Source organism: Thamnophis sirtalis, unplaced genomic scaffold (assembly GCF_051295495.1).
Source record: "Thamnophis sirtalis isolate CommonGarterSnake01/CBP01778 unplaced genomic scaffold, rThaSir2_p1.2 scaffold_7, whole genome shotgun sequence".
In the NCBI taxonomy this organism is placed as follows: domain Eukaryota; kingdom Metazoa; phylum Chordata; class Lepidosauria; order Squamata; family Natricidae; genus Thamnophis; species Thamnophis sirtalis.
The window spans coordinates 91318900-91333515 of NW_028261387.1; the positions used below are offsets into that span (position 1 = coordinate 91318900).

General features: G+C 46.0%; 1 protein-coding gene across 1 annotated transcript in view; it reads right to left on the minus strand.

The window, feature by feature from the left end:
* LOC106540587 (peroxidasin homolog) overlaps positions 1–14616 on the minus strand; it is a 104641-nt gene that overhangs the window by 25130 nt on the left and 64895 nt on the right. The window contains exons 5-9 of the mRNA XM_087720605.1: positions 14388–14459; positions 12539–12610; positions 7894–8063; positions 4341–4458; positions 3249–3418 (exon numbers count right to left, since the gene is read on the minus strand). Coding sequence (XP_087576731.1) covers positions 3249–3418; positions 4341–4458; positions 7894–8063; positions 12539–12610; positions 14388–14459 — 602 coding nt within the window. The remainder of the gene's footprint in view (positions 1–3248; positions 3419–4340; positions 4459–7893; positions 8064–12538; positions 12611–14387; positions 14460–14616) is intronic.

Below are 14616 nucleotides of genomic sequence, written 5' to 3' on the forward strand. Positions count from 1 at the left end.
TACTGTAAAGAAACTCCGACCATTTCAGAATATTCCGACTCAATATAGAATAACAGGGTTGGAAGGGATTTTGGAGGTCCTCTAGTCCAACCCCCTGCTCAAGTAGTTGAATCTTACACCAGTGATTCTCAACCTTTTCTTCACCATGGACCAGTGGTGGGTTGCTCCCGGTTCGGCAGAACCGGTTGTAGCGGCGGCAGGAGGCCCCGCCCACCTGCTTCTGCACATGCACAGAAGTATTGTGCATGTGCGGGAGCACGCCCGAACCGGTAGTAAAAATATTTGCAACCCACAACTGCCACGGACCCCGCTTTGTGGCCATGGACCCCTAAAACTTAATTTAAGATTTAAACCATAACATTTTTTGTTCAAGGGCCCTCCAGAGGTCTGCAGATCACAGGTTGAGAACTGGCCTATACCACTCCAGACAACCTCAACTCCTGATGGAGTACCCACAACTTTTGGAAGTAAGCCGTTAACATTGATTCATTGTTCTCACGGTCAGGAAATTTCTCCTTAATTCTAGGTTGAATCTCCCTTTGATAAATTTTCATCCATTACTTCTCGTCCTGCCTTCAGGAGCTTTGGAGAATAGGTTGACTCTCCCTCCTCTTTGTGACAGCCCATCAAATACTGGAAGAATGCTATCATGCCACCCCAATCCTTCTCTTTGATTGGCAACACCTAGTTCCTTCAATCGTTCATTGTATGTTTTAGCCTCTGGTCCCCTGATCATCTTTGTTGCTCTTCTCTGCACTCTTTCTAGGGTCTCCACGTCTTTTCTACATCGTGGTGACCAAAACTGGATGCAGTATTCCAAGTGTGGCCTTACCAAGGCATTATAAAGTAGTATTAACACTTCACGTGATCTTGATTCCATCCCTCTGTTTATGCAGCCTAGAACTGTGTTGGCTTTTTTTGGCAGCTGCTGTACATGGCTGGCTCATATTTAAATGGTTGTCCACTAGGATTCTAAGATCCCTCTCATAGTTACTACTATTGAGCAAGGTACCTCCTATACTGTACCTGTGCATTGTTTTCCTTGCCTGAAAATGAATTGAAAAGCACGGTATTAAACCATAGTGTTTTGTTATGGCCCAGCAAGAGCTGTTGGAGCTGCCACCAGACTCCAACAGCGAGGGGCCCTATGAGTCGGCTTTGGAAGATGTGGAGGACCCTGGACAGGGTTCCGACTCCGAGCAGGGCGCAGAGAGGTTGGTTGGCCATCAGGAGGCGCCTGAGCCTTGGACCAGTGGGGAGGAGACAAGGGAGTGTGATCCTGATGTTAGCAGTGAGTTGTTCCTGATGCCCGGCACTGGAGAGCTAATAGGTGTAAGGAACAGTTGCACAGTTACAGGAGGTAATTGCACTCAGCTGCTGGTAATTAGGCTCCTCTCCAGACTATAAAAGGAATGCTTGTGGACATGGCCCTTTTGCAGAAGTCAACGCATTAACGAATGTTGGAGAACAGTATTGTGAGCCTGGCAGGCTGGATTGCTGCCACGGCTTATCTGTGCCGGTTTGCTGTCAAGGACCTGTCTGTCTGTTAATAAATTCCGTAAAGTATCTCTGACTCGGAGTGTGTTGGTGTGGGACGAGGGGGGTCAGAACAGTGTTTTATTAGAGCGCCAGTGTCAGGCCTGCAACTGGTTCCTTTTAGGATCTTTGGCCTGCCACACTCTGTATTATTTTACTATGCTTTTTCATTAGTGAGGAATTGGGAGGGGGAATAATAAGGAGTAGAATGTGTTGTTGTCAAAATAAAAAATTTCTTTCTAAAAGCCCAAGGTCACCTTTTGTCTCTGCACCTCTGAGCTTGACCGGAAATGGGTGGAAGCTGCCAGCTTGGCAGTGGAAGATTGGACCATGTGATAGACTTGTGAGTGTGGGAGCAAAATCATGAACTTTCAACTGGGTGGAAAACCCAGGAAGCTTTCAGATTCGGGTTTTCCACAGATGTGCCAACATGTCTCTCTTAATAAATCGGAACTTAGAGCAATACTTTGCCTTGGACTCTGATTTAATTCTGGATGATATTTGGAACCCTGACAGCCAGTTTGGTGTGGGAGACGGTGAGTTCTAGTACTGCTTTGGGCCAGTCTAGCTCTCTCTCAGCCTTGGGGGGGGGGGGGGAAAGGCAGTGGCAAACCACTTTCGAAACTGTTGTTGAGGAAACTTGGATGGATTTATTTTGACCTTGGATATAACATGACATACAAATATCGCAACTATGTTTTCTTGGTTCAAGTTTAGGATTTTGGCGTATTGTGTGAATCTAACTTGACACTACCACTTGTAGCATGAGGGAGGAGTCAAAGGTTGTGCTGGTTCTTTAAAATCACCCTGAAGGCCACATTTGTAGGAAATAGTGAGTCTTTGGCAGAAGAGGACCGAACTGGAATGTCCACAGTGAGGGGGTCAAAATAGCCAAGGGGCCAATCACAAGGTCTGCAATGAAAGCCACACCCCTTTTTAAAAAGTGTCATGAATTGATTTGATGGTGCAGTGGTGGTTGCCCTGTTGACTTTCTTAACCAGCCCCTCGCCGATGACCCTGAGACAAAGTTCTTGAGATGTTTCTCCTTACCACAGTTCTCCTGGCCACGTCATTCACTCACTCACTCAAAACCCTTTTGGTTTTTCACTCATTTGCATTTTATGGGATTGCAAATCCCACCCGTAACAACGGTGAGTTTGCAAACTTTCCCAAATTGGTCCGGTTTCATCAGCCCATACAGATAAGGCAGGTGAGATGCTACGACCAGATTTCAGGGTTCCACCACAAAACCGCGGATGACAAAATCGCGCTCGACGAAAGCGCGTATGTGACGTCATCACAGCGCGACGAAAACATCGCGCTGTGATCGATAAATGTAAAAATAAAGCGAAAATCTTACCCTAACCCCCCAAAACCTAACCCTAAACCTAACCCTAAACCTAACCCTAAACCTAACCCTTAACCTAACGCTAAACCTAACCCTAACCCTTAACCTAACCCTAACCCTAACCCTAACCCTTACCTTTATGTGAATCAGCTTCCTTTAATTTTACTTTTATTTCAATTTTTAATTTTTTTCATCGCGCTGTGATGACGTCAAATGCGCGCTTTCGTTGAGCACGCTTTTGTGGACCGCGGTTTTGACGGGTCACGGATTTCAGGGCCCCATCCTAAAACCAGCAGGAAGAGATTATCCATCTGGTTCTATATAGACCTAGGGACAAGATCTTCATTTATCTGAAGGACATTACAAGGAATGCCGAAGTAGCGCAGGGCAACCTCAGGAGTCTTCACTTCGCCCACAATGTTCTTGGCCAGGCACTGATAGATTCCCTTGTCGGATTCTTTAGTGTCCTGGATCATCAATGTGCCATCTTGTAGCAGGTTCAGCCGCCCATCATCCCTCATGTCAATCTCGTTGCTGCAGTGCAAAAAAAAAGAAGAAGATGGCAGCCAGCTTCATTCCGTCTTTGATTTAGGGAAGGATTGGACTACAGCTGGTGTTACCCCCAGATAACAATCAAAACTATCTGAATCTGAGATGGGGGAAAGGGCTGCTGTCAACTTATCCAAGGGAGACATGAGCCAAGACAATTTAAGTGACATTAAGATTGTCAAACTAGTGCACAAATGTGGGAATACGTAGCCCTTGACTTACGACCAAAATTGGCATGAGAATTTCCATTGCTAAGCAAGGCAAGGTCGTGAGTTTTGCGACTTCTTTGTCACAGTCTTTAAGTGAATCACTGCAATTGCCGAGTGGATCATAAGGTCGTTAAGTGAATCCGGCTTCCCCAATTGACTTCACTTGTTGGAAGCCAGCTGGGAAGGTCACATCACCTGACCTTAGATCGTGTAAAGGTGGGCGAGAAAGACCTTGAGGGACTGAGCAAAAAAATGCTGCCAAGGGAATGGTCAGATATGAGACAGCATAGCTTGCAGCTGAATAATGGGCCAGGTTTGATTCTGGGAAGAGACTTTCCCTAGTTTCTCAGGCTGTAAAGGAGACGAAGAAGTAGAATTCTAGTTTCATACCGGCAAGATTCTGTCTGTGTAGCTTTACATTTAAGTAGAATGAACTCATCTGGTTGTGATTTCTATCTGCTTTATCCTGCGAAGAAGACACCAATCTTGTAACACTGAAAGTACAATCCTCCCACCACTCTTCAGCTCAAGAACCTAGGGAGGGTCAGTAGAGCCTCTTGCCCCTTTCCCTACCCAACTGTGGGCTATGTTATCTCTTATCTGACCATTCCCTTGGGACTGTCTCTTGGCTCCATCTTCCAAGGTCTTTCCGACACAGACTGGGACGCTGCTTCCGCCATCATGCCCATCTTACTTACTTGTTGTGAAGCCAGATAATCTTAGGCTTCGGATTCCCCTCTGCACGGCAGATGAAATAGACGGTGTTGCCCAGAGTAACATCGACGTCTTGCGGTTCAGTTGTGATGCGAGGGCTCTCTGAAACACACGGACAAACGGAGGGCAACCCTTCAAAAGGCTGAAGGAGGTCATACATGACTCTGGTGTTTTCAATGAATGTTTCCTAACGGTCCCCCTTGAGCCAACATCCAGATTAAGGCCCTTAGGGTGTAAATTAAGATGAGCTTAAATTGAGCTCTGATCTGATTTAATTCACCCCCTACATTCATTTTCTATTGTCATCCTCTGCTCAGGAAGAATAGCAGAGTTGGAAGGGACCTTGGAGGTCTTCTAGTCCGACCCCCTGATCAGGTAGGAGACCCTCTACCATTTCAGACAAATGCCTGTCTAATTTCTTCTTATAAATCTCCAGTGATGGAGCACCCTCAACCTCTGAGGGCAAGTCATTCCATAGATTAATTGTTCTGTCAGGAAATTTCTCCTTAGTTTTAGATTGCTTCTCTCCTTGATTGATTTCCATCCGATGCTTTTGGTTTTGCCTTCTGGTGCTTTGGAGAATAGCTTGACCCCCTCTTTTCCGCGGCAGCCTCTCAAATATTAGAAGAGAGCTACCGTGTGTTATGTCTATCCCCGTTAGGAGACTAAAGTTCTGCAGCAGAAGTTAGTAACAAATAAATCGCTGAATAGTCATTTACAGCCACCAAAGGTAAAACAATGAATATCTTTACTTGTGTTAACAAAAATAGAATAGATAGTCTTCAAAATCAGACTATAAGCAGTCTTGTTGAAGTTACAGTTACTCAACTCACAATTCACCATGTGGACAGGTAACTATTTATTTATTTATTTATTTATTTATTTATTTATTTATTTATTTATTTATTTATTTATTTATTTATTAGACTTACATACCGCTTCATAGGGCTTTCAGCCCTCACTAAGCGGTTTACAATTTTTTTTAGCAAATTGAGTCAGCAACTTGCCCCCACAGTCCGGGTCCTCATTTCACCCACCTCGGAAGGATGGAAGGCTGAGTCGACCTTGAGCCGGTGAGATTTGAACTGCTGAACTGCAGATCGCAGTCAGCTAAAGTGGCCTGCAGTACTGCACCCTAACCACTGCGCCACCTCGGCTCTCTACTATACAGACTAGCCACCATCCAATACACAGTCTTCTCTCCAAATACTCAGCTCATACAGTAACAGTCAGGAACAATCAGGAACAATCAGGAGCATCAGGAGAAACCGTAATAGTTCCTTCCTCCCTTTATGGCTGCTTAAAGAATAGCATCCAATTACCTCTCTCTAGCATTTAAAGTAACAGATACATTTGTTACAATCATGGCTTATATACATTGTCAAGCCAAGGTTAGGGTTACATCCCTAACGCCGTGTTTCCCCGAAAATAAGACAGGGTCTTATTTTCTTTTGACCCTTGAAATAAGCACTTGACCTTATTTTTGGGGGGTCTTATTATTTTAGGAGCCAAGGTGGCGCAGTGGTTAAATGCAGCACTGCAGGCTACTGCTAGATCAGCAGTTCAGCGGTTCAAATCTCACTGGCTCAGGGTTGACTCAGCCTTCCATCCTTCCGAGGTGGGTAAAATGAGGACCCAGATTGTTGGGGGCAATATGCTGACTCTCTGTAAACCGCTTAGAGAGGGCTGAAAGCCCTATGAAGCGGTATATAAGTCTACTGCTAAGTCTACTGCTATTTTTGAGGTGCAGGAAGTGGCGAGGGTGGTCACCTCATGGCTGCTGCTGTGTTGCAATATTTTCAGGGAGGGCTTATTTTCAGGGGAGGGCTTATTTTAACGCATGCGCTCAAAAGCCCTATTGGGATTATTATCCGGGGAGGTCTTATTTTTGGGGAAAACAGGGTCTCATTCACGTCTACTGTCGTCCTCCTTTTTCTTGAACAAGACATACCCAGTTCCTGCAACCGTTCTTCCTATGTTTTAGCCTCCACTCCCCTAATCGTCTTTGTTGCTCTTCTGACATTTACAGTATGAGCAAATGGAATGGACGGGTGATTTGTCGGAATTGCTCGAGAACCTCTTAAGTTAGACGTTCTCAAGGCTGGGGTGAGCTGCAATCCTACTTGCCCTTTTCTTGAATTATCCCGGGTTGAATTGTCCTGAAAGCAAGTTGGAAACGGAGAGTTTTCCTGCGGCAAGTTGTCTAAGGCGATTTGACTATGGCGAGTTGGCCATGGCGAGTTGTCCTATTCCGTAGGCCAACAGCCCCCTAATTCAGTTATATAAATAGAAGGAGGAGGAGGAAGGTGGGCATTCATTTCTGAAAGCAAGCTGTTCATCTGCCCAATGGTGAGAATAATTAACCAGTGGAACAGCTTGCCACCAGAGGTTGTGGGCGCTTCAACACTGGAGGTTTTAAAGAAGAGATTGGTCTGTCACTTGTCTGAAATGCTACGGGGTCTCCTGCTTGAGGAAGGGGCTGGACTAGAAGACCTCCAAGGTGTCTTCCAGATTTCTTTTCTTTTCTACTCTACTCTACACCACTCTATTCTACTCTATTCCATTCCATTGCCTTAACTTGAAAGATTCTGTTATTGTAGTCAATTTCAATAAGTTATTTTTAGCTTCCCATGCAATTGATTTCCCGATCAGATCTACCTTGTAGAGCTGACATCAGTCTTGTAAGAACCATAAATTTCCTCTAGATGGCACTGTTTCCCTACAATTATTCTACTCAATCAAAAGATCTTATGTGAACCCAGAAACTTGCTAATTAAGGGTCAGAGTCGGCCAAGTGTCTGAACCCAGCCCAGAAACCCAGGTCAATATTTGCTTAACTGCTCCCAGGGATTGTTGGGACATGAATCAAGGCAAGTAATCACCGACTTACCACCACAATTAGGATCAGAATTCCTGTTGCAAAGCAAGGTGGTTGTTAAGCGAGTTGCACCCTATTTTACATCCCTTTTGCCGTGGTTGTTACGAGAAATACTGCAGTTGTTAAGCAAATAACACAGTCAGAGTGCGAGTCCAGATTCCGCCACTGACTTGGCCTGCCGGGAATTGGCTGGGAAGGTCACAACTGGTGATGACATGAGCCCAGGATATTGCAATCATCATAAATACATGCCAGTTGCCAAATGTTACCCAAATATCTAACATCATCAGTGCTCGAAGGGAATGGGGGAGGAGGAGGAGGAGGAGGAGGAGGAGGAGGAGGAGGAGGAGGAGGAGGAGGAGGCAGACAACGACTGTGGGATCCTTGATGCTCTCTGAGCTTGATGATTTTCTTACAGATCTTTCATTACCCAAATATCTAACATCATCAGTGCTAGAAGGGAATGGGGGAGGAGGACGCCAACGCCGACTATGGGGTTCTTAGCGGTCGCTGAGCTTGCTTGTTTTCTTGCAGACTGTTACTACTGTTTCACTACCCAACTAGGTAACATCATCAGTGCTAGTAAGGCGTGAAGTATGCTGTGCAGTCAGGAAAAACAGTGAACACAATAGTTCAATGGATGGGATGATGTCACTCACCGCAGTTGAATTCTCGGGTGGTCAAGGTGATGACCGAACGACCCAGTAATTCAGGTGGGCTCTCGCAAGTGGCAGCTGCTTGCGTGTTGCCCTGTATGGTATATTTCCTCAGCAGCTCTGCCAGCCACATCAGGTCACAGTCACAGAGCAAGGCGTTCGAATCCAGCCGCCTGGGAGGAGGCAGATGGGGAAGAAAAAAGGGTTGACTTTAGGAGTTAACAGTCCTTCCGGTTGAACTACAGATACAGGAAAGTCATCTGCCAGACAAGCGAAGAGCAAACTACAGGCCGATCAGGGAAACACCAAGGCCACCCTGATCAATACCGTCAGGGCAAACCACTAGGGCAGTGAGGGCTAACCTTTTTGTTGTCGTGTGCCGAAAGTGTACGCAAGCAACAGCCCGCACCCGCGTGCCCGCACCCATAATTCAATGTGTGCACGACATCCCACCCCACACCCCATTTTGGGCCTAGTAGGCCTCCCTGCAGTCTCCTGGGACCAAAAACGGGCCATGTGAGGGGGACCCCTCATGTTCCCGCCTGTGCACGTAACCCCCCACGCATGCGTGCGTGTCTCGCCCATGCGCCCCGCCTCACGCATGCACGGCAGACAACCTGAAAATCAGTTGGCAGGCGGGATGGGCGCACATATACAGTGCAGCTAAGCTGGGGCAACGGCTTGTGTGCCTGCAGAGAGGGCTCTGCATGCCATAGGTGCCCATAGATTCGCCGGTTCAACGACAAAAAGGCGAACGACAAAACCGTGCCCGACTAAACCGCGGTGACAAAACCGCGAGTTCTAAAGCTCTCCGATAAATGAGCGCTGAATCGCGCCGACAACAGCGTGGTGACAGAAGCGCGCTGTAAAACTAAACCTAACCTTAAACCTAACCCTAACCCTAAACGTAACGCTAACCCTAACCCTAAACGTAACGCTAACCCTAAACCTAACCTTAAACCTAACCCTAACCCTAACCCTTACCTTAACTTAAATCGCCCTTCTGTCGACGCGCTGTTGTAAAGCGCCCTGAGGCCTGTGCATGGATGTGGAGTCCCCATGCCCGAGGTGGACGCTTGGCCCCGTCGCAATGTACTGGTTGCGACGGAATCTGGAACCCACCACTGCCCTGCACCCTGTTTTGGCTGGTCCTTATCTATTTCCAGCCTGGTCCCATAGGCCAGATTTAAGCATTCCGCTGACCAGATCGGGCCCACAGGCTATGAGTTTGACACCCCTGTTGTAGGCTACTGGTGAGAGGAATGCAAAATGAAAGCCCGATTCCCTTTCTTGCCTTACAGGGCAAGAAACCTGTGTCCCATTTGTGAGATGTTTCCCCACCATGTTCTTCTCCTTGGGGGGGGGGGGGGGGAGACATTCCAAGTTTCCGTATCTTTCTTCGTGAAATCAAAACAAATAACCGGGGGGGGGAGTGGGGGGACAAAATTGGCACAGCGTTAGTAGTCTGATCAATGCCTGGCTCAGGGATCATTTGAGATAATCTACGTTTCTCTTCCATTCGTCTCTTGGGAAGTTGCCTGCATAAATATTTATTTTTAGACAGTTCTCTGAGGCAAACATGCCATTTTCCGCTCTTTTTACTAAAGCACAGTTCTTTTCCAAATCCGAAAAGCGTTTCAAAAATGCTTTCAAAGAAGGTTTGGCTAAACAGCCACCCAGCACAACCAGCAACGTATTTCCACATCAAAGTTTACATAGATCGAGCTCTGATCACGTAAACAAACAAGAAGGAATGTCCTTTTGAACAGTGCACTCCGTTACACAGCGCTAGGGATTTGAACCTTAAACTGCTGACCTTTCTGATCGACAAGCTCAGCGTCTTAGCCACTGAGCCACCTAAGGACTATTAGAACTTAATAATTCACATTTCGTATTTCTTGGATAGTCATTAGGGGTGTGTGAGTTCAGTTTCAGTCTGGGGAATTCTGGGAGTTGAAGTCCACACAGGTTCAAGTGTGTGGGTTTCGTTGAAGACATGATAGCTGAATTCCAATATCTCAGGGGCTGCCACAAAGAAGAAGGGAGTCAACCAATTATCCAAAGCACCAAAAGGCAGGACAAGGAGCAATGGGTGGAAACAAATCAAGGAGAGAAGCAATCCAGGACTAAAAAGAAATTTCCTGACAGTTAGAAGAATTCATCAGTGGAACAGCTTCCCTTCAGACATTGTGGGTGCTCCAACCCTGGAAGTTTTTAAGAAGAGATTGGATTCACTTGTCTGAAATGGTATAGGCCGGTCTCCTGCTTGAGCAGAGGGCTGGACTAGAAGACCTCCAAGCTTCCTTCCAGCTCTATTCTGATTAAAGTTGCCAAGCTTGAGAAACACAGATTTGCACCAATGTGTTTCCTGCCCCTGAGTTAAAAATATAGGGCTTATTGCAGTGGTGGGATTCAATTTTTTTTACTATTAGTTTTGTAGGTGTGGCTTGGTGGCCGTGGCAGGGGGGAGGATACTGCAAAATCTCTATTCCTTCTCCATTTCAGGGGAAGGATACTGCAAAATCCCCATTCCCTCCCCACTCCTGGGGAAGGATACTGCAAAATCCCCATTCCTTTCCCACTCCAAGGGAAGGATACTGCAAAATCTCCATTCTCTCCCCACTCCAGGGAAAGGATACTGCAAAATCCCCATTCCCTCCCCACTCCAGGGGAAGGATACTGCAAAATCTCTATTCCCACCCCCCATTCCAGGGGAAGGATACTGCAAAATCTCTATTCCTTCCCCACTCCAGGGGAAGGATACTGCAAAATCTCTATTCCTTCCCCACTTCAGGGGAAGGATACTGCAAAATCCCCATTCCCTCCCCACTCCAGAGGAAGGATACTGCAAAATCCCCTTTCCCTCCCCACTCCAGGGGAAGGATACTGCAAAATCTCTATTCCCACCCCCCATTCCAGGGGAAGGATACTGCAAAATCTCTATTCCTTCCCCACTCCAGGGGAAGGATACTGCAAAATCTCTATTCCTTCCCCACTCCAGGGGAAGGATACTGCAAAATCTCTATTCCTTCCCCACTCCAGGGGAAGGATACTGCAAAATCTCTATTCCCTTCTCATTACAGGGGAAGGATACTGCAAAATCCCCATTCCCTCCCCACTCCTGGGGAAGGATACTGCAAAATCCCCATTCCTTTCCTACTCCAAGGGAAGGATACTGCAAAATCTCCATTCTCTCCCCACTCCAGGGAAAGGATACTGCAAAATCCCCATTCCCTCCCCACTCCAGGGGAAGGATACTGCAAAATCTCTATTCCCACCCCCCATTCCAGGGGAAGGATACTGCAAAATCTCTATTCCTTCCCCACTCCAGGGGAAGGATACTGCAAAATCTCTATTCCTTCCCCACTCCAGGGGAAGGATACTGCAAAATCTCTATTCCTTCCCCACTCCAGGGGAAGGATACTGCAAAATCTCTATTCCCTTCTCATTACAGGGGAAGGATACTGCAAAATCTCCATTCCCTCCCGATCACCTGGGACTCGGGAGGCAGAGAATAGATGGGGGCGAAGCCAGTCAGAGGTGGTATTTACTGGTTTTCCAAACTACTCAAAATTTCTGCTACCGGTTCTCCAGAACTGGTCAGAACCTGCTGAAAAGCACCTCTGGCTTATTGTTACTTTTGTATAACTTTAAGGAGCAAAATCCAGCAGCTTTAAACTGGCACTTCTGAATAAAACAATATTGTCCAACTGTCCAACTGAGATCAGGGGGTGAGAACTGTTAAGAAAAGTTTGTTGAGAAAGGATGTGTAAGGGGTACCCAGTGATCTGGTTTTTTGGAAGATTAAGGGCCAGTCATTTTTATCAGGGACTAAACCCCTGGATTGCTGAAGAAGGATTTGTCCTGATCCTTAGATTAAAAAAAAACCAGGATGGTGAATAATTTCCTGTACAGCTCGCCTTACAACCAATTCATTTAGTGACTGTTCGAACAGCACTGGAACAAATATGACCATTTTCACACTTACGACTATTGCAGCATCCCCAAGGGTGACATAATCAACTGACTCGTATTTAAGACGGTTGCATTGCCCCGGGATCATGTGATCACCTTTTGCGACTTTCTGACAATCAGAATCAATAGGGAAGCCACTTAACCACCACGTTATTATACCAACTTAACCGCTGGAGTGATTCACTCCATCCGCCGGCCAATGCCGACTGGCGACCACCCGGAGGAGAGCCTTCTCTGTGGCTGCTCCGACCCTCTGGAACGAGCTCCCCGTGGAGATTCGAACCCTCACCACCCTCCAGGCCTTCCGCAAAGCCCTTAAAACCTGGCTATTCCGACAGGCCTGGGGCTAATGAGCTTTTGTCCCCCCCACTCGAATGGTATGGTTGTTGTGTGCTTTTAAATTGTGTATTGTTTTGTTCGTCTTTTTTATTCTTTATTTGTACCCCTTCCCTTGACTTGGATTGTGAGCCGCCCTGAGTCCCCTTTGGGGAAAAGGGCGGCATATAAATGAAATAAATTCAATTCAATTCAATTCAATTCACTGCGGCGAGAAAGATCGCAAAATGGGATAAAACTCACTTAACAACTTCCTTGCTTGAGCGTGAATGGAAATTTTGGGGCTCAATTGTGGTTGTAAGTTGAGGACTACCTGGAACGCGTGCTGTTTACTTACAGGCGTTTGAGAGATTCGAGTTGAGCTATAGCTCCAGGCTGGATCTGAGAAATTCGGTTGTTGTTCAAGAATCTGTGTTGGAGACAACAAAGAGAATGTGGTTGAGTGACCATCATGAGGCTGGACATAAAGTAAAGCAGGACATAAGAGTGAGACAAGGCATGAAATGAGGCAAGACAGAAAGAAGGAATAACTTTTAAGACTTGTAGAAGAACAGGAAATTAAAAAATTCACACCTGCCTCATGTTCATCTAAAGTTCAGCCAAACCCATTATTGGAAACTTAGATGCTTATTTGCAAGTCACCTGTGACCTCGATCTAGGAGAGGAGGCCAAGATGTTTATCTGCTTTTTGCATAGTAACAGTAGTCTATAGATTATGTGACCAATTAACGCTGACATAGTACATTTCCGGGTCTGGCTGGTTTTGAAGAACATATAAGAACTTGCTTCTCCATAAGAAGGTTGTTCAGATGTTTAGATGTCTGCTTTGGCTACCTTGCTCTGAACCTTTGCGCAAATAAAAACTACTTCTTTTGTTTCCGAAGTCTGAGTCCCTTAATTTTCTGCAACAATCAAAGACTTGGAAATTAAAAGTAGGCCCACATAGGTGAGTGTTTATGGTTGGTGGGTCTTCTCTAAGCAAGATATCTATATAGTTCATACTATGTAGCTCTGAAGCTCTGAAATTAATTCGGACCAGAATTTTGAATCTCCCACAACAGGAAGAGGAGGCGGTGGAGGAGAAGGGAGAAGGAAGAAGGAGGAAGGAGGAAGGAACAAGGAACAGGAGGAGAAGAAAGAAGGAGGAAGAAGAAAGGAGGAAGGAACAAGGAACAGGAGGAAGAAAGAAGGAGGAAGGAACGAGGAACAGGAGGAGGAGAAGGAAGAAACAAGGAGGAAGGAACAAGGGACAGGAGGAGGAGGAGAAGGAAGAAGGAGAAAGAAGGAGGAAGGAACAAGGAACAGGAAAAGAAGAAAGAGAAGAAAGAGGAAAAAGAAAAAGGAAAGGAAGAGGATGAGATGGAGAAGGAAAAAAGAAGGTAGAAGGATCAGGAAGAGGAAGAAGAAGAGGAAGAAGAAGAGGAGTGGAAGGAGAAGAAGGAAGAAGGAAGGAAGAACAAGAGGAGGAGGAGAAACATGTGAGGAGGAGGAAGAAGAAGAGGAGAAGGAGGAAAAGGAAAAAGGAAGGAAGAAGAAACGGGATGTAGATGAAAAAGAAGAAGAGAAAAAAGAGGAAGAAGAAAAGGAAGAGGAAGAGGAGAAGGAAGAAAAAGGAAGGAAGAAGAGGAGAGAAGGAGGAAGAAGAAGAGGAGGAGGAAGAAAAGAAGGAAAAAAGAAGGAAGAAGGGACAAGGAGAAGAAGGAACATGAGAGGAGGAGGAGGAGGAGGAGGAGGAGGAGGAGGAGGAGGAGGAGGAGGAGGAGGAGGAAGAGGAGGGGAAGGAGGAGGAGGAAGAAAAGTTGCTCCAGCTCTAAGCTGAGCCAAAAATGCCCTCAGCTGCAGAAGATCTGTGAAAAACCCTAGGCTTATGGAGAAAACCATGGAGTGGTTCCACCTCCATTAACAGAAAGTCCCTTACACATATAGTGTAAAATAAGAATCACACTGTGGTTTATTCCATTTTTGGCACTGTGGGTTGCATGAAACCAAGGCTTCTTGTTGTAAAATATGAGACAAATTCAGTCAGTTCAGCTTTCTAATAAATTACTAATAATCTAGATTTCAGGGCACCTGGTGAAGCAGGCCATTGGCTGCCTTGTTAAAAATCAGCATCCCTTTGGAATCTACATGAAATCCGCATGAGCAAAAGTTATTACCAATTTATTGTCCATCACCTCACCACTTACAGTCTTTCCAGCTTGGGTAGGTCATTAAAAGTTCCCACTTCCAAATTTTCAAGGTTGTTAAAATGCAGGTAGCTGGTATGACAAGGGACAAAAAATAAAGAAACAGAACAGTTAATTAATTTCCAAAGTTAGGCTGCTTAACTAAACCACAAGTACCGTAAGTATTTATTTATTTACATTTCATATATCTTAACCGCCCCACTTCCTCGGAATGGGGATTCCGGAGTGG